Source organism: Poecile atricapillus, chromosome 8, assembly GCF_030490865.1.
Source record: "Poecile atricapillus isolate bPoeAtr1 chromosome 8, bPoeAtr1.hap1, whole genome shotgun sequence".
NCBI classification, from domain to species: domain Eukaryota; kingdom Metazoa; phylum Chordata; class Aves; order Passeriformes; family Paridae; genus Poecile; species Poecile atricapillus.
The window spans coordinates 3,450,849-3,471,223 of NC_081256.1; the positions used below are offsets into that span (position 1 = coordinate 3,450,849).

Sequence of the window (20,375 nt, forward strand, 5' to 3'; positions counted from 1 at the left end):
TTTAAAATGTGGGGTTTCTGATGTTAGGATGCATTGCTTTTATGGCGTAAGTTCAAGGGTTTTCTAATTTTTGTGTTTTTCTTGTTTGCTTTAAGAGTCAGATTTACAGATCTGTCAACACAGGGCACCAACATGTTGCACCAAAAAAATGGAAGAAAGCTACCAGGCAGCTGTCCGAAGGGAGAGGACTCAGAGCATCCAGGCACTGAACTTTGAGCTGAAGTACATGATAGTTGGGCACATCACAGCTTTTCAAGGTAGGAAACTTTGACTAGTTTATAACAGTATATCCTCTGCAATCCAATGGAAAGCTCTTATCTTTATTTTTCATTCCTCTTGCATTGCATGCTCTTGTCACTGCTTTGTGGTTTGCTTCTTCCCAGTTCTTTGGTGATTGTGCTTTTGGATAAAGGTGATGGCACTTAATCTTGACTGGTATGTTAAGCATCTTCCTAAATCTAGTTAGGAATAGATTTAAGTTGAGACCTTGTTTCTGGGGTTAGTGTGGAATTTTAAAGGCATTTTCAAGTGTCTTTTCAATGCCTGCTGGTCGTGCTTTTTGATATTCTCTTGTGTTGCCAAACCATTTTTTGGGTATAGAACATTAAATGAAGATGCATTTGTTTGTTGATGCTGAAAAATAATCGCTCTAATCGCTATGTCAAATGAGAATACAGCTCTTGCTTCATGACAAAATGCAAAACTTGCTCTAACAGGCACATATCAAACTATTGAGTTCCTTCACACAGGTGGGTATTGTACTGTCACAGGGAGGAAAATGCTTGGGTAGAACTGTGCACTGCAGTGTTGAGTACTGGAGGCTTTTCTCTAAAAGGGCATTTAAATAAAGGCTGTGAACTTGAAACTTATGAGAGTTGAGTGATTAAATCAGTCAATGAGTGATGAATCCAGCTTATTGACCTCTGTGGGCCTAATTATGTGCTTAATTTTAACTCTGCTTTGCCATGTTCGGTGCTGAGCACCCTCATGGAATGGCTTTTGAAATGAAGCTGGAAGTTATTAAAATACCAAGTATTGAGGCCTAAATGATTAAGCCTATTGTTAGAAGTCAGGTTTTATCAGAAGTACCTTTTAATGTCTGGTTTCTCCCATCTGAGTGAAAATGCTATAAATAAAAGATGTGAGTGACAGTTAATAAGAGACAGCATATTATCTAAAATTGCCAATAAGTGATGGTGGAAGTCTGAAAGAGACATGAAGGGGCAAGAGAAATTTTTTCTTCTGCTTTTGGTTTTTTATGTATTTCCTTTATACCCGTGAGTGAGAAATGGTATTTTGGTTTATTTTACAATTAATTTTTGAAAATGTTTGATATCCCCTTTCATTAAAGAGTTGGCTTGGAGGGCACTTCAGAGGAGCACTGTAGTGAAAGGGTGGCTGTTGGCATTGTTAAATGCTGGTTATTCATTCAAGCAATCTTTCAGTATTATGATTGAATAAAGGTAAGGTCAGAATAGATTAACCTACCAGCCCCTTTAGGTCAAGCCAGAGGCTTTATTGTCCATTGCTGATGAAGCCTTTTGATGGAATGAAAGGGGTAGTTAGACATTTCACACAGTTTAAATTTACAAGCATTTTCTGGGAGTGGGTAAATAGGTTGTTTGTTGTGACTTGCTGTGGCTTTCCTTCTGTCTGCATTAGGTGGGAACACTTGAAAAATGTAACTTTGCTGGCTTGCATTGGGAGCTGCTTTTGTTCTTTGGTTTTGTCCCAGGTGTCAGTGAAAAGCCTCTCCCTTTATCTTGTGCTGGATAAACATTCTGTTGCTAAGAGTGGTGCTGTGCGAGACATTTACTGAGAAAGAAGATCTTTGCATTGAATTAGCTCTGTCCTTTTGGTCTGTTTTCACTTGTTGCTATTTTGAATGATAAAGTGAGTGTGCCAACAGCATATTTTACAGTCTGAGCAAATTAAACCCTGATTTTAGAAGCTTTCAGATGCCTTTTAGATCTCATGTTTCTTGCAGCAGTGAGAACTGACTCAGACTTACTGAAAAATAGGACTGTATTCATTTGTATGGAGTGGTGTTTACTTGTACAATTTTCATGCACAATTTGCTTTTATATATACACACTTCTAGTACTGTTTGTTTAGTCAAAGCAAAGCAGTAGTTAGCCTTGCTGCCTGCTTCTGAGGAAAGGAAATCTCAGCTGCTTTTTATGCACTTCAGGCAGACAATATTGTTAATATTACACCAAAACTGGTGAAATAATTTTCAAGATTTCTGTGATGTAAGAAAAGGATTTGCAGTAGTCCATCTCTGAGAACATACTGGTGGGAGTTAAATTTCACTGGGGAAAAAAGACAAATTTTTTGTAAGGAAAGAGACATCCAAAGAGAATGTTGGTTTGTTTTTTTTTTTAAAGTTATACCTTATATTCTTTCAAAGAAGTCAAAAGGCAGTTCTGGGGACATTTAAGTGCCACAAGTATTAATAATAAGGAGCTTCCTCACGTGAGTAGGAGTTTTGATATGAATTTGGTTAAATGTCCCCTCTACACTGCCTTGGCTCTGCAGCTGGCTGTGGATATTTTGGACTTGAAGAGATACTGTTTTGGGTTGTCTTCTTGAAAGTGAAAATATTATTTAAGTAGCTTTTCCCACAGCTGAAATAAGACAGTTTTCACAGGTGCTGGATTTAGTTGTGCAAAATAATTAATCTGTAAGACCTGATTAAATATATCCCAGCTGTGGGCAGGCTTGTTGCATTTGGGCTAGTGCCCAGTCCTTATATATGGACAGCTTTAGCACCAAGGTTCAGTCCCACTATTCTTCCCCTTAAAGTTTTCAGTATTAACAAGTGATTTTTGTTCAAACATTTTAATAAATCAGGCTCCTGCATGGATGTGTTTTGCTTGTGTCTGAGCTGCTGATAGCACTGGTCTGAGTAGGAACAGCCCCACTGGCACCAGCTGCAGGCTCAAAAATGCCCTCCCCATGAGAAAGAGGAAGGGAGGAAGGACCAGAGGCAGGAGTGGAAGGGTCAGCTGGCTGCTTGAGAGGTGCAGCATCAGAATCAGCTCCTGTAAAATCTTCCAGCAACACAAAACCTGGGGGTCTGCCACGCTGAGTGCAAGCAGGGCCTTGCAGGAGGGTCTCATGGAAAGCTGATGCCTCTTCATCTTCTGCTCCATGGTGTAGCCTCAAGGTCATAACCATGGCTTTAGTCCCTCTCCAGGTGCTCCAAATGGAATCACAGACAAGAGGAGTGCATGAGATGAGTAAGGGATCCAGGCTGTAACAGGAGCAGTGTAAGGGAGGAGGATGTTCCTGTTGTGATGATCCTCCCTGTCAGCCTCTCTCTGCCTCTTCACTGCTGGCTTTGTTGTGGATGCATTTTGGAGCAGGTCACTTTGTCCCATCCAAAGATGTGCCTGGCTTTGCTGCTGTGGCTGCAGCCTGAAATGCCCAGCAGAACTATTTAAATGAATGATGAAACAGGACACATTCATTTTGTGTCTCACTTTCCCCTGTGATAACATGAAGATTCTCTTTTGAACTTACTGTTTTCCTTGTCACAGCGGTTCTTTTAGGCTTGCATGTAAACAAATGCATTGTTTTAGATGGATGGCTCTGGGGTGATGATCCCTGGTATTTGGCAGAGTCATCCATCCTTGCCCCAATTTCCTCATGCAGTCCCTGTACTCCTTGGGGATGCTTCCAAGTGTGGCAACTGCTTATTGTTAGTGGATTAGGAGGGATGTGGGTGTGCAGGCTGAAAGTTGCTGTCAGAAGAGGTATCAATAATCTGACAGGAAAGCTTTGTTGTGGTCAGGCAGCAGAGAGAACCTGGCCTCCCTTTTCTGTGTCCCTCATAGAGTGTTAACAGGTGCAAGGTAAGGACCCACAGACAGCTTGGCTCTGCTCCTGTCATCATATGCTGAGGCTAATTTGAGGTAATGAGAACCCAAACACTGCTAATTTATTTGTTCTGCCTGTGGTCTCTGCAGAGAGGCAGAACAAGATACTTTTAAAGCTACATAACTTTTCAGTCACCAAATTAGCAGCTATCAGAGATAGGGTGGAAAACATCGAGCTCAGCAGTTTAAAATTAAAGTTACTGTTCTCTGCACTTGTTATTACAGCAGGCAACAGGAATTGTTCACTTAGCCTCTGAAGAGAAAACTTCCATGGACAAAGCTTGTTGGTCATAAAGCACTAATTTGTCATGCTTTTCTAAAATAACATTCATTTGACCTTGAGGGTTGGCTGCTGGGACCAGTTCCAGTGTTCTCCCAGCTACAGGAGGGAAGATGAGCTTTGGAGCTCTGTTCTTCTCACTCCTAACCCACAGGGTTTGGCAAAGCTGTGCTCACCTTCTGCTTTCTATGGAATGGGAAGATGCTGATTGGAAAAACGCCTTGCTGCACTTTCTAATAGCTGCAGTTGCCCTGACATTGCAGTACATGCACATTGGTTTGCCCTGTTGCCATCTGATCCAAGCAGGACATGAATGATGGAAAGGCAAGCTTCTTGTAGCAGGCACGGAGTCCAGAACTTCTGGTTGTCAGTAAAATGCCTGGAAGTTTATGCCTACTCTATCCATAAAGTCCTTAGGCACAAAGGCTCTGAAAGCCTCCATGGGGAGTGGGGATGACTGGATGGTGTCAGGGGATCTTGGGATGGATAACACCAGTGGGCCGATTAATCAACTAATTAATAAACTGATCCAAACTCTCCCAGAAAGGAATAATATACTACACTGCATTCAGGGCTGTGTGGAGTCAAAACCATTTTCCATTTTCATTTGGCTCTGTTGCATTGTTGCTGATAGTTATTTTTACTGAATTTCAGAATATCAGCTTGAAATAGGGGTGTCTGGTTAATGGTGCTGAAGTGCAATGACATTTACAAAACAAAGACTTGGCTGTAGAAGTGCACTCTGGTTTGAAGTAAATTACTACATGAAGTGTAGCCACAATGCTGGAGATGGATGCAATCCAAAATCAATGAGCTATTTAAAAAAAAACCCCAACCATCACCAGCAGAAACCTGCCAAAGCTCACCAGCAGTCCTTCTGGTTCCTGTTATTTATTGCTGGATTACAGAAATGCAGAAGTGTTGTTTTCTAAATAGGTTTTTGGAGTCCTGTACTGCTTGGTCATTTACTCAGACGAATTGTTACCCACCCCTCTCCACTGGTTTTGTACTCTGCTGACCTTTGAGCTGAAAGTTGCCAGGATGCAGAATTTAGTTTTGGCTCTAGGCAAAATTATTTTCCTACAGAGAGAGAGGCTCTGCTGGAGTGTTTGTGTCCCCCTCCTGCTCCAGAGCACCAGTGGATCTGTGTTCTCCAGCAGGAGTGAGAGCTGGGCTTGTGGATGAAGAATATCCCTTCTCAGCTGGGAGCTGCCTGCTGCTGGAGCATTGCTGGCTGGGATCATCCCAGTGACAGAACCAGCCTTGTGTCAAGTGCTGAAATGGAAACACAGCACTTGACTGATACCCTCTGTCTCCAGATTTGAATGTTGGGAAGGTAGAATTAGAGAGGAATTATAAATATGACTCTTTAGCCAGAAAGGCTAAAGAGGAAATATAAATGAAAGCATGGTTTGAATAATTCAAAGAAACCGGGCTGGTATGCCAGGACACATTGTTTTCTGCAGTAAAACTGAGCTGAGACCCCTCTTCCCAGCCTTATAAAGAAAGGTCTGAAGGACCCTGAGATAACTAAAAATATGCAAAAGCAGCGATTTCTATAGGTTGCACACAAATGTTAGTGTATTAGTATAGTTAGAAAGATTGGTTAGTGAAGGAATAGAATATTCAATGTATAGGTTATATAAGTAATTGTAAAGGAAAGCTCGGCCCCTTTTTCCCAGCTCTCTCTCACTTCTGTTCTGTTCCTCTCTTTCTCAGCAATCTTAAGTCTTGAGCTCATGTATTCATATTTTACCCCCTTTTGTGTTGTTCTCTCTGAGCCTGCTTTGAGCTCTATCTGCTGGCTCATAGCAGAGCTCTCTCTCTCTCTCTCCCACACCCTGAAATAATCTCCTAACACCCAACTCGATTATCGAGGTCTCTGCTGTGTCTCAGCCCATCCACCCCGAAGCGTCTCTTCCACTTGAAGCTCTTGTGGGAAGTACCTCAGTGTGCCTGTGCTGCTGCTGCAGATGGATAAAGGGAGGAGCTGGGAAGGGAAAGTGTGTTTCCTGAAGTGGCACATCATATACCACAGGATCCCTCTGAAAAAGGTATTTTCTGGATTTCTAGAGATTTCTAGAGACCTCAGAGGGGAAAGAATTTTGTCTCATTGTAGTCTGCAGAGGTGTTTGCTGCAGGAGTGAGAGATGCTCCTTTTGTCCTTGATCATGGCATTGTTGGGCAATTTTGCCCTAAATGAGGGCATGGGCAGTAAATGAACAGGAAAATCTATCAGAAATATGAACATGCTTCCCTCTTACCCTGGAGACTGATAATTCCAGAGCTTGCCAAGTCTAGGCCAACATGTACCAATTTTCCAGTGGTTTAATTACCCATTGTTGGGCTCACTGTCCCTAATTCCTTTTTGCCCAGGTTATCTTTTGGTTGCCACAACAGAATTGGGGTTGTTGACTATGTGCTGATGCTGTTTAATTATGTTTCAGGCCTCCTGCTTTAAACACATTGCCTACTTGTTCCATTGTGTCCATTGATCCTGAAATTCTACCATTACAAATATATTATTGCCTATAAAATTTTGTCTTCTATATGCCATGTATGATTTTAGAGCCCAGGGCTTTGGTAAGATTTCATCTTTGCATGGGGGGTGATGGAAGGGGGTATTAAATTATTTTCTGTAATTGTCCTCCTCTCAGCAAAACAAAAAGTTTGCAGTGTGCTGTTCCCTAATGCTCTCACCTTTTATCTTCTGAATGTGTGAAATGAAAGGAAAATCTTGGTGGTGGGCCAGGGACTGTGAGTAAATATTAACATTACATTGTGAATGGAGATTACTGAATTTACTGTGCAGCTTATGTGTTCTGTCTAAACTTTCTGAATGGTGTGAGGTGGTACCTTTTTTTGGCTGAGGGACTACCTGTGATGCTTTGGAATGATACCTTTTCAGAAGTTGTGTGTACATTTTTGTCAGGATTCTAGATTGAAATTGATGCTTTCATGCTGTACATTACTGAAATAATTAATGTATTTCTTACTCGGTGTCTTGTATTCCATTTTTTATAGAAATTGAAATCACTGTGATCTGCTGTTTAGGAAATTTACTTTATTTCTATGTACAAATTGAAAATTAAATAGGGAAAATCCCCAAATAAACTCTCACCTTTAAAATTTTTCCTGTAGTGCCTATTAAACATAAAATGAGCATGTGCAGAATTCCAGCCTCTCATTTCCTCTAAGACTGTGTGCCTCTAGAGTCTTCCCATATTGTTCCATTTCCCATAGGGTACATTACAAAAAGCAAGTATCTGATGGCTTTTTATGGTTTTCACTGTTTTTTTCAAGGTTATTTAAATCATACTAAAAAGAGAATTTCCCTAATCAAACTACTGATTCCATTCTGTGTTTCCTTAATAGTGCTCCCTTCCTGCACCTAAAATACACCTTTCATCCTGTATTTTCCACTGTAACCCACCCTGCTGGTCACCTGTGATCTAAATGCCAGGTACTGTCACAGGCCAGTAATTCCAGCCTTTTCTCCCAGTATAAAAATTCAGATGGGTGCAGTTTTGGCTTTTCCTGGGCTCCCTTTCATATTAGAGATCTGTGAGCTGCAAAGATTCTCTGTGCTTTCGCTGCCTGATTTATCCACCTGTGATGCTGGTGTTTATCAGCATCTCTGACTCCTCTAGAATGTAAATAACTGTTGATCTCAGTAATTTCTGTGTGTTTCTTTGCATTAATGTATCCCTTGGCTGCTGCTTGTCATTTGGGAAGCTTGTTAGAAAGAAGAAGTTAAAAGTCTTTAAAAGAGCACAGGAAAACTCAGAGGAATAATGGAGGAAATAAGAAAGTTCTGATGACTTTATGCTTTCAAATCAAATGGAAAAATAAATGAAAACCTAAGAAGGATGCTTAATTCTAGCCATAGAATGGAAATCACTGTCCTGCAAACCAAATTTAGTGATGATCATGTCCACACAAGTCTTGATAGGGTAACTACAGCTAGTGACTGTACTGTTAATAGTGGAATTCTCCTTAAACATAGGAAAACCCTCCATTAAGTCTTACCTCTTACACTGAAATGACTTTCATGCAGTGGCAGTCAGCAGTCACACTTGGGAGTCCCCAGCACTGTGAGCAGCTTGCTGTTACAAGAGTTGTTGTGTGCAGGTTTGGTTTGTGAAATGTCAGTTCTTTCTGAGGAATGCCCATGCAGAGCTCTGCTTATGCATAACTGGAGAATACTGCCAGAAGCTTACACTGGAAATCATTATATACTTATCAGTATTGAAGTTTTTGGCTGGTTACTGGGATTGCAGTGCTTTGACTGCTAGCAGGAGTGCTGTATTGTTTAGATGTCTTTGGAACATTCAATTTATTAAGTACAGATTTTACAGAACTGTTTGGCCTGAGGCTTTGAAAGGACAGGATGATTCCATGTGAAGTGGTGAGAGAAATAAACACTAAATACATTTAAAAGGAAACAGCAAATCATCTAGATAAGATATCATCCATTTAGCCTTGATAATCATCATGTAAACTTGCCTTCCTGAGCTTGTCTGGCTGTGGCTGCCATTTGATGCCTAGAATGCCAGCAATTTGGGGCAGGGACAGCCTCTTCATCATCTATTTATAAATGTTTTTCAGGCAGTGTGGGTAGGGCATCTTGGTGCTACAAGAAGAAATCTAATGAACACACAGATATTTATCATGTGATCATGGATTTGGTTATCTTCTATCCCTGTCCATATTTCACCTGTTGGGGTTTATATTTATATTTTTCTTCCTCTCTGTTCTCCCTGCTACCTTGTCAGGCTGTGTTTTCTGACTGTATTTTCAGAGTAGAAAAACCTGGTGGAACTGTAGCCCTACAAACTAATGAGATGTAAGTTGTGAGCTAGAAAACACAAATATAGCTGGAGAGAAAGTGTTCATTCATTAAATAAAAACCAAAAAAAACCCCAAAAGCCTGCAAAAGCAAAGTGAGCAAATGAATCTGAAGGTTTGGCTACCTGGTATCTCCTTTATTGTTCCTTCTTCTGGAGTTGCACACCTAATTCACAACCATGTTCTGAAATTTCTGTTGTCTCCTTCCTGTGGACCAGAAGGTGGGAGGTTTTCTCCCTTTATTTCCCTTTTGTTCTCACATGGTGTTTCCATCAGGAAATTGCCATTGTTACTGCTCAGTGTGATTTCATGCAGTCCCTCAGCCCAGTGATTCTGCTGTGGGAGTGCTTCAGGAAATCCTCTGAAATCCAATTGTTCTCCGTGCACTCCAGTCTCGAGTTCTTGCTTGCCAAAGTCAGGCTGATGTTTTGAGAAAGAAGTGGGTGAAGACCTGAGAAAGAATGTGTTCTGACAGATTTTTGAATAAGAATGTAAGTGTATGAAAATCCTGCACAAAGGATTTGTTTTTTATTTTTTACTTTTATTCCAAAGTATAAATAGGAATATTTATTTATTATTTATTGGCAATATATTATGTATTTATTACATATATAATAAATACATAATATAATATAATATAATATAATATAATATAATATAATATAATATAATATAATATAATATAATATAATATAATATAATATAATATAATATAATATAATATAATATAATATAATATATTTATTGGTAATATATATGGTAATAAATATTTATTTATTATTAATTGGAATAAAAAGACCACTGACTGTCAGTTTGGGGGTATTTCAATGATAATTCAGCTTTTTATTAAACACCCTTCTCTCCCAAAGATAATCAATTATTCAAATTCCTTTTGTTGTTTTATTAGTCCTTTTTCTGTGAATTTTAAAACAGGAGAGGAATTTTCTTAGGCCATTTCTGGATCCAAAGTTGTAGATATTTTTTGAGCAAGAGTATTGGTACTGTAGTATTGTAAATACAGAGCAGTTCAATAAAAATAGGAGCAAAACCCTTATAGATAACTTGGTGCAAAAGGACTAATTTACTGGAAATTCTTCATTTTCACCATTGCATTTTCAGGCTTAAAAAGAAAATTACCGAGACTGCAAGGTTAAGAGAGCAGAATCACAAAGCAAGTATGTTCAGGGGAGCACAGGAAATAGAAACAGATTCCCATCTCAGCTCTGTGCCCCAGTGATGGTGGCATTTCAGTTTGCAGTGTGCCAACTCTAGACTGAATGGATGACTACTCAGAAAATTAATTTTTTTTTTTTTAAATTTACATGTACACTGTCATTGGGTTTTTTTGACCTTGATTTAGAAGGCAAATGTAGAATGACTTAGATTATTTTGGGGTTTTTAGCCAAAGGAATGAATCTGTTATGCAGATGTAATCTGTTTTTCCTTTTAGAGTCATTTGAATGTATGCTTTTTAACAATGCTGTGTGACATAATTACTGACCTAAACCATTAGGTGTGTTTAGTTGTAAAAAAAAAAAGAGAATAAAGTTTTCTTTTCACCCAGATATGAACAGAAAGTGACTTGTTGGTATTATTGGTACTTGTTGACTTGGGGTATTTTATTTATGGGCTGGGGCTGCATATAAAGCCCTGGGTCACTGTGCCAGTCCTGGGAAGATCACAGTTCCTGTAACACAAGAGACAGGACCACAGACAGATGGAGGATGTGTAAAAGCATCAGGATCATGTTTTTCAGTGGAAGAGAGAGTGTTCTGAGTTATGTTGGGATTTTTAGATCAGATTTCAGAATTGGTGTTTGATATTAGTTGATAATTTTCTTGATACTCTGGATTGTCATGGCCTCCCTGCTTGCCCATGCCACTGAGAGCAGTGGGGTTGGCAGGCTGGGAGGATACTTTAGTTTAAAAAGAGATGTACTTGATTTCAAATTAGCTTATTCATGTATTTACTTTCAGACAAAACATGTTCAAAATGCTTTTTTTTTTTAGAATGGTAGCAAAGTTCAGAGGTAAGGAAACTAACCCTGTCTAGTGTGGGGTTTTTTATGATTGTGTCCTTTTTTGTGATTTTGTTTTGTGTGATTGCCCCATGGCAAGGCTGTCAGGGCTGCTTTGGAGCAGCACTTGGAGCATCCCTGTGTACCCCAGTGGGAGAGTGGCATTTTTAAGGAAATATCAATATATCAAAGTAGCTGCTGTGCTGTAACCATGTGGAGGAGCCTGCTCACATCCATGGTATGTGAACACAATTCTCACTAGAACTGACTCTTCCATAAGATTTTTAATGGACATGGCTTTTCATCTGTCCTCAGAAATATCTGTGAAATGACACATGCAACATACCAGATTTGAGGTTAATGTGGATTCCTGGTTCTGGGCCTTTTCCATGGATATCTGTTTGGATTGCATTTCTCCACTTTGGGCCATGCTGATGGAGTGTAAATATTTTGGAAGCAGCTATTGGATTATGCCTTTTGTTTGCTATTTTCCTGAGGGTCGGGGTTTCCTTAATGAAGTACTGAATCTCTTAATTGTCACCAGCCTGACAAAAAGCTCAGGGCATTTTCTCTACACTGAAATATCTCAGATTTCGGGATTGGGAAGATTTGTGTGGTTATGGATAAAATCACATTAAACATTATCTCCCATCCATTTCAGTGGGGAAAGTGTTGGAGTCTGAGATACAGACTGTGTGCCCTTGTTTTTAATATTTAGTTCTAAGATTCAAGAAAACACTGAATTTCATATTATATGAAATTCATGAGCATGTTTTCATAGTGATACATGAAAACAAATGTTGAAATTAAATAGAAAAAGATAAAAGTGTAAGTGTGTAGATTAGAAAGTTTTTTTTAAATCACTGGGTGAAAAAGTAGTTTAGAGAACAGGAGACAATATGGAGGATTTAGGGTGTTGTCCCTTGTCCCTTCTTCTTTCTTCTTCATGTTCTTCTCCTAGAGGTTTTTGGGTAATAGTGAGTGATTGGATAGAAAATGCTGCAGTACATCACAGAGGTGATGGGTCATTGGGTCATTAAGAAAAATAATATACGTGTCTATTGTTAATTGGGTAAAAATAGGTATAAAGATAAAAGAACTGCGTAGTTCGGGGCCATTTTGTGTATCAGACACAAAGTGTGACACAAGGCCTTGTTTGTACCATCAGAAGAAAGAAATGTTCCAAATTGCAAAGATTAACCCTGTAACCAGCCTGGAGAGACCTGTTAAGTTTTGTAAGGATCCTTCAATAAACACGAGAAACAAGATTCTAACGAGCTCGGGAGTTTTCTTCCAATCATAAAGACTGAGATAAGTGGAACTCCCCACGAGGGAGGATCCCAGAAGAATTCAGCCCAAAGGAGGCTGAGAGACCAGGGAAAAGTTGTATCCACAGAGAATTCAGCCCAAAGGAGGCAAGGAAAAGGAAATTACAAAAAGGATACCTAGCAGCTTCCCACTAACCCTCCCCTTGTTCTTCAGACATGGTGTGGAGGAACTCTCAGCTTTGGTGTGAATCTGAATGAAAGCAATGAAATCTGAATCAAATCTGTGAATCTGAATGGAAGTCCTAAGAACAGGACTTGGAAGTGAGGAATTTATGGCTCATGTCTTCCCTCCTTACTCCCAGATCTTTCCCTCAGTCTTACAGGCCTATTTATAACAATTAAAGGGTGGTTTTTGTCAGATGTGGGAGGATCCAACAGCTTTGTCCTGCTGAGAATAACTTCATCTGCTCTTAATCTTTTAATTGGGAAGAGAAAGGCTTGAGATTGGCTCTCTTCATTTTCCTGTATTGAGACTTCTGTCTTTGTACCATGCTAAAATGAGAATATTTGCAGATGTTTACATCTGGAAGGTAAGCATTGATGCAAACCTTTGTGGATTCTTAATAGAAAGATCTTTAACAATTCCTACCCTTTTTGCCATGACTGTTTTTGAGCTATGTAACTTTTTTTCTGATTTCTGCTGTCAAATGCTTGTGAGAGTTTCCTTCAGCCTTTTTGAGATTGCTGTGGGAAAGAGGTATATCTGTAGGGGATGTAATGAGTTCTTTACCCTTTCTATTATTGCTTTTGTTGGGTTTCATAGCATTTATTGTAAACAGAAGGCTATGGGCAGGAATAGGGGCTTTTCATAACAACACACTGTATGTCTCTGCTACCAGGATTTTAGAGATGTTTATATGGAAACACGGAATTTTAGATCTTTTTTCCCCTTTGAGCTGTGTTCTGAGAAGGTTTCTCTGTAGTATCTGCATTTTCCATACATGACCAGAGATTCCTGGGGTGTTTGAAGCCTTGTGCCCTGCTGGCACCTTGTGTGGAAGTCACTGCTCTGGGAACTCTTCCTCATTCCTTCTCTCTCTCCATGACCAGGCTCAGCTTGCCCCAGCCCAGCTGCAGTCCTGTTTCACCCAACATGCTCATACAGCTGGGTAGGCAATAATTTTGGGTGGATAAATAGAATTCTGAGAAATAGCAGCTGACAAGCAGACAGAAACCAGTTATCTAAGCTGGAACATCCTTTCTACATGTGTTTAATCACTTCCTCATGTGTTACATCCCTCTTTTTTCTCTTAGTAGTTTTGGGCCAGGTGGTTGTGTGAAAGAACAGAAAATATGGCCTAATCTCTCTGGAATATCTTCCTTCTGTTCCTACCTGTGCAGATTGCTCTAAGAAAAGGTTGTGGCATGTGGCAAAGAGCTGATTTTTCATTTTTTCCAGTGGACTAGAAGTCAAAAATCAGGGCTGTTTCTGCACTCAGCAGGAATGATCCAGATGCCAGTCATAGAGGTGGGCAGTTAACATTAAATATGAGAAATTTTTATATTTTAAAAGCACAGACATGTGTGGGTCTCTGAAATGCTCTTATAGACTGCTAAATCTGAGGCTCCTCTTTTTGCAGAGCAAATGGGGCTGAAATGAAAAGAGGCTGTTGGGGTTTGGCAGGACTCACCTCCTGTAGCACATTGCATCCTTCCTTCTTCACTAAACTTGACAGAAAAGGAGCACATGGTAGTTGTGAACATGAGGTATAAAATGCTGAAGCATCACAGACAAAATAATGGCACACAGAATGGGGAACAGGTCTAAAGGTACAAATATAAAAATCAAATTTAAGGAATTGTTTTAATTTTTTTAATGCTCTTAACTTTACACTCCAGAAATAGGAACTTCTTCAAGTACAGTCAGCTGGAGAAAAATGGTCAGAAAATGTGAAAGCCACTAAATTTACTGCCAAAAGTGTTAATGTTTTGGGGGTACTAGCAAACAAATGTGAAATTAAAGAAACAGCAGGCCACCTGCAGGAGAGTGAATCCTTTTAACCCACACTGCTCTTCTGTTGATTTTTTGGATGAGTTATGATTGTATCAGTCTTCATGTATGTAACTAATTTCAGTACCCTTGGCAATAATGAAAGAGAGTATCTGCAGTGGTGGGAGTAAAAGGAATTGTGGTGATTCAGAAGTGTTTCCTTGAGAAGTTCCTGCTGAAGCCACTGCTGTCCTGAAATCCCTGTAAGGATTTCTGTAGCACTAAGGTGAGAGTTTTCAGGCATGCAGGTTCTGTCCCAGAGTATGAAGCTGCTGAGTAGTGCTGGCAGATGTGGATATTGGGTGAATGCAGTACCAGTGAGTGATGAAGTAGCTCTTACCAAGATGAATATTGTTTTTTACCTGCAAACACAGGATTGAGAAAGTGTTCTGTGATTTAAATGTATGTAGTCTTTACAAAACAGATCATGGCATTCACATTGGCTGTAGTCCAAAAGGAGTTAAAACCCCTGATAATCTTTGCAGTGATTTAATTGAGCTTGGGCCCTGGCTCCAAGGGTAGAATGAAACTAAAGCTTTTCAATTAAGATGCCAAAGAAAAGGGAAGGTTCTGTTTCCCCAGTGAAGATTACTTTATTGGGATGTGCCATGGAATATATTGTTAAGTGGTGAACGAGTGAACCGCAATGGGTACAAGGCAGCTTGAGCTCATTACTGAAATCCTTCCTCCTGGCAACCTGCAAAAATGGATTCCTGAGAGAAGGATCAGGCATTGAGTCCTGCTGGGGGGCAGGAGAAAGTCAGGAAGTGCCAAAAGAAGGTATGAGATATAAAAAATGTAAAGTACTGGTATACACATGCAAAGAGAGGCAGGCACATGCTCTTTTTTATTTGGATTTAATAATACAATTTATGGAGATACAGTCCTGCAGGGGAAGTAAATGCATAAAGAACCAAAACTCACTGTAGTTAATTTTTGTTGTAAACAAAATTATTCTTATGACCTCCTAATGTTTTAGCTTACATGCCAAATATAGCAGGAAAAATTCTTTCACCACCACTCTCCTCCAGATTCTGAGATTGTTTATCACACCTACCTCACTCTTGCTGCTTCTGTATGTGGTGGCAAAATTTGGAAAAGATGGATGAAGAGGACCAATGCTTTTGATACTCAAATGTGCAGAGTAACTTCTGCAAAGGGTGTGAGAGAAGATTAGGGTTCCAACAAAATAGAGATATTTTGTTTCACTAGCTATTGCCAATATAGCGGGTTTTGGTCTGAGACCTTCAGAGTTCTGGGGCTGAAGAATTTCCGTGTCCAAAGTACCAAATCATGTAATAACAGATGCCATCCTTCCCCATTAACCTTTCATTTTCCAATCTCCTCAGTCTGCCTTCCTTACAGCAAAGCTATTGCTGTTCAATACCAAATCTGTTTTGAGGCATTTCTGGCTGTTGTGCAGTAACACCCCTGACATCCTGCTCATCCAGCCGAGCACACCAGCTCAGGAACACCCTGAGTTTGCTTCTGCACCAGACTGAGGGGAGGAAAAGTCACCTTATTTCAGTCTGTCCTGCTGGTAGGGAGCTCCTGTGAGTGTGTGGATGCTGTGGGTCAGTCATTCTTGCACACCTTAACCATGTGCATGTGGCATTTGATAGCATGAGCTGTCATTTCTTCTGAGTGTACAATTAAGTTCAGAGTGGAGGGGGGATTTTTTAATGATGTGCTTCAGTTGGAGAACAGGAAGTGTCATTTCAGTGGTCTGAATCAGAATTTGCTGCCATTTTTTGTATTGTAATCTAGACATTTTCTATTGGGCTATGAGGTTTGTCATCTTGGTTTTTTTTTATTCTCCAAAAGTCCTCCCTCCCTTTTTTCTTCCTACGTATGTTCATTAGGTCTGAGCAGCAAGACTAGCCTCAACAATGATTTTCCTTTTGCAGAACAGAATACCCAAGAATTCAAGGACAAATAAGAGATGTAGAAAAAGCTGTATAAAAAGAAACATGTACCTGCACATCTACCCACTGTAGGCTTAGAAATAACGTGCTGATGAATAGCAAAGATAAAATAAGGCTGGGGATGGCACAACTTCAAGGAAAATGCAAAGAACTAATGAAAGTTTCAAATATTTTTAAGTTCTCTCTTTGTATCTGAAAACTGATTCTCCTCATGGCTACTTGCAGGTGGAGTAGCTTGAGTGAAGGCTTTTGAGTTACACAGGGTGTAACTGGTGTAAATTACAGCAGCATGAGACCCACGGTGATTTATCTTGTGATGGCAGAGACAAATCTTATCTGAAGATTCCTGGTTCTGTAGAGGATGAAACGTTCATTTTCCTGTCATCACTCAAGGCAATAGATAGTTTTATCTAATTTTATAATCTGTCTGAACAGAGCAGTTTTGAGGCTATAAACATTATTTAAGGATGTGCTTCCTTATATTTCCAAAACCATCATCAAGGTCTTTTCCTCAAGCAGACATCTTTTCTGTAGGTCTGCTTTTGATCTTATTTTATGACTGATGGGCTTTATAGCAAGTTCTAGTGAGTTTTTATTTCAAGATCAATAGAACTGAAATAGTAAAAGTAAAGTGTAGGCTTCCAGCCCACCCACTCATACACTGTGACACTCCTTTTGGGACTGCTGTCATAGCAAGTGTCACCAGAGCGTGTGCTGGCTTTGGTGGTGCAGCACAAGGCCCTGTTTTAGCAGGAATCAGAACGGAGCTGCTCTGTTGCTTAAAAATCTGTGTGGTTACAGATTACAGGTGTGACAGGATGGAGCAATGTGAGTCAAATGTGAATACACCAGTCTGCATTGATGAAGATAACAAAAGCAGCCGTGTTATTGAGTACCCCAGAGTTCTGAGGGTACACTTGCAGTGGGTAGGGCTGCTGGATAAGGAGAGGATGAGGGAGGCAGTTCCCTGTGTTACTGTGGTATCCAAGCACTTTTCCCTGGAGCAGCCCCACATCCAGGCCCAGCAAGAGGCTGCTCACAGAATGCATTGTCTTTCCACGTCCAGTCCTGAGAGAAGAGAGTGGATGTGCTCTTGCTGCCTCAGCATCACTGTCCTGACCAAAGATCACCGTGTTGTAAAGCCAAGGTGAGTCTCTGAAACAATCCCCTTCTCCTGGCAGAGATGTCTGAGCCAGGAGATGTGCTCTCCAGGAGCTGTCGGGGTCCTGGCTTCAGGACCTTTCCCCTGAGGCAGCTGAATGATGGTGAGGATGCTTTTCTTTCCAGTCAGATTGGGTGTTAATGAGGTCCCAGGGCAACGCTGCTCACCCAAAGCTCACCCAGGGCAGGAGGAGCAGTGCCAGACTGGGATGCTCCACCATCCTCCTCCACTGCTGAGTGTGCTGGGTTACACTGTCAGATGTAACCAAGAGTCAGCATTCTATCACCATCCTCCTACTGTGTTAACACCAGCTGGGGCAGTGTTCTTTATCTCTTCCCTGAGTCAATTCCCTCCTGGGATGTCTTCTGCCAATGGTCCATCAGCTGTCACTGCATGACTGATAAAATTCCATCATCCCATTGTGAGGAACCAAGCATTCCTACCTGGATATGAGCTGAGGGTTGGAACACCACAGCCAGCCCTTACCTACTGGATTCCCAGGGGACAAGAGCTACATAACCACCACTGGACCTTCAGAGGAAGATCAGACCCTTGTACAGGATCACTGCTTCGACAGAAACACATCCATCACTTCAACAGGACTGCAGGCAGCATTTAATCACACTGCTACCACCACCCTGACCAACAGGGTGTCAGGCTGTATCCTGAGTATGCCAGTTAAAGCCAGTGTTTGTGCCTTTTTAAACATTTTAAGCCAGTGTTTGTGCCTTTTTAAACATTTTAAGCCAGTGTTTGTGCCTTTTTAAACATTTTCCTATTAAACTGTAGTTCTGGCTTGGAAACTTTCACTAGTTTGCTTTCAAACTAGTACACTGAGAGGGACAGGAGCTGAGCTCAGCCCCTCACCCCCCTGCCAAAATCTCAGGATATCTCTGCCCTTCCCAAGAGAAAACACTTCAGGTAACAGAGTAGCATCCTGCTTCACTCTTCCCCCTCTTCCATGGCTACATCTTTTGTCTCTCTTAAGTATGGTCATTATTTTCTCAGCAACAAATGGGAGAAAATTCCCTAAGAGAAAGAAACAAAAGGAAAAATCATAACTCCCAACACATTCTTTCCTCAGAGGCAGTTGCATGATTGTAAACAGCTCCTGCCTGTTGACTCCTAGTTGTCCAGGCTCCTTTTCTTTAGTGAATATCTGTGGTTTTATTTGATGCAGCAGAGTAGCCACCTTAAGGCCAGCTTTGCTCTAACACAGTGAGCTGTCATGTTTTGTTTTCGTGTGTCCAGGCACATGCCATGAGTAGGGAGTGGGCTTGGTTTGCCACCCCCTTGCTGTGGTGTCTCTCCTCACAGCCACATTTGCCTTTCAGTCTCCTGAGAGCATTTCCACACCATTGTCCAGTTTTTTGTGTGATCCTTCAGGAGCTGGGCTGGTCTCAGCCAGGGCAGAACTCTGTCTGCAGCACATCAGCTTAGGGAGCTGGGGCTCTTCCAGCCTGGGAGGGCTGTGCTGCACAGTCCAGCTTGTCTGAAAAAGAATCTCAACACTCAATATATTGTTGTTCTGTCAAATGAGTTTCTCAGTGCCTCAGGACAACTCCTCATTCTCATCTTCCTCCCCCAGCCGTTTGTTGTGGCTCGCTGACTGCACGAGTCAGGGTCAGCCCTGGATTCGTGTGCTTTAGAGACAGACACATGGTCAGGTTTTTTATTGGCTTGGGACCAAAGAACTCAGCATTCTGCAGATCAAGCATTTTGATTTTGTACAAGTTTTATTGGTCTGGCAGGATATGAGTTTCGACAGCCTGAGGGCTCTTGAGTGAAGTAACTCAAGTCTATTTACACGCTAACCTTTGAATTTCCCAGATTCGCATGCGTGATAATTTGTTTAAATAAAAAATTGGATATAAAAATGGAATTAAGCCTTTATGATGACCTTTAGAGTAATTTGGACACATTCTCATCTTGGCTTGCTATTTAAAACTGATGCAGTTATTGATCCATGATGTGGGAAATGAAACTTTATCTGAAACTATTATTTGTGTTGAGCTGTAAGTGAGAAAAGGCTTTTTCTTGTTAGTATTTGGATGCTATTTCTGGTTGGTTGTTTTTGTTTCCAGTGTAGCTTATAAGCATAGAGAGCTGTGGATGTGTTCATTCTTTTATTTTCAAATTTGGGCTCCATTTAAATTCTTTCTTTGGTTTTATCTCTGGTTGTGCTTGTTGCAAGAGGGAGGAGAATCTTGATGTTTTAGTTATTAAAGAGTTTTACTCTTAAATTTTAAAAATAATTAATCTTTTAAATATGCATACGGTATAAAACTGAGTTCCAAGTATTTTTCATCCCACTTTGTTTTGAGAACCATTTAATGTTGTTGGGTTAAATTGTATTAATTAAAGCATGGATCTATATGTGATGTTTTAGAAGTGGCAGTTATAGAGAAGTAGAATGAATATTCCTTAAAGTTGAAAACTATGTGGTAACTTCAGCTATATTTTTGTTTTGTTTGTTTGTTTTAAAACCTTGTAACTCAGAACAAGTCCCAGAATTTATTTCAATATTATTCTGAGTTAGGACAGAGATCAGTCAACATAAAATTATAGATCAAATTGAAATGTATGGGAGGGTCACATCACACCAAACCACTCCAATACTAATACTAATACTAAACTACTAAAATAATAATACTAATACTGGGAGAATCACATTCTGTTTAAGATCTGTTTTGAAAATGTAATTAATAATTCTGACACCAGCCAATCTGAACCCATGTTATATGTTGACCCAAAAGAGTGTACCTTGTCATTTCATTTCATTTACAGCAGGAGTTTTCCACATGCAGTGTCTCTACTTTTAAGGTCTGAGCAATGACCTTGTGTGATCTGTTAAATAGCTGGAAAAACACACTGTGATAAGGCACATTAACATTGTCTAATGTGGACATAATTGCTTATAAATTGAGGAACAGAATTCATCAAA

General features: G+C 40.3%; 1 protein-coding gene across 2 annotated transcripts in view; it reads left to right on the plus strand.

Annotated features, from left to right (window-relative positions):
* Window positions 1–20,375, plus strand: part of LOC131581708 (glypican-5-like) — a 341,002-nt gene that overhangs the window by 22,802 nt on the left and 297,825 nt on the right. For both annotated transcript variants that reach the window (XM_058844270.1, XM_058844269.1), the window contains exon 2: window positions 96–257. In XM_058844270.1, coding sequence (XP_058700253.1) covers window positions 96–257 — 162 coding nt within the window. The remainder of the gene's footprint in view (window positions 1–95; window positions 258–20,375) is intronic.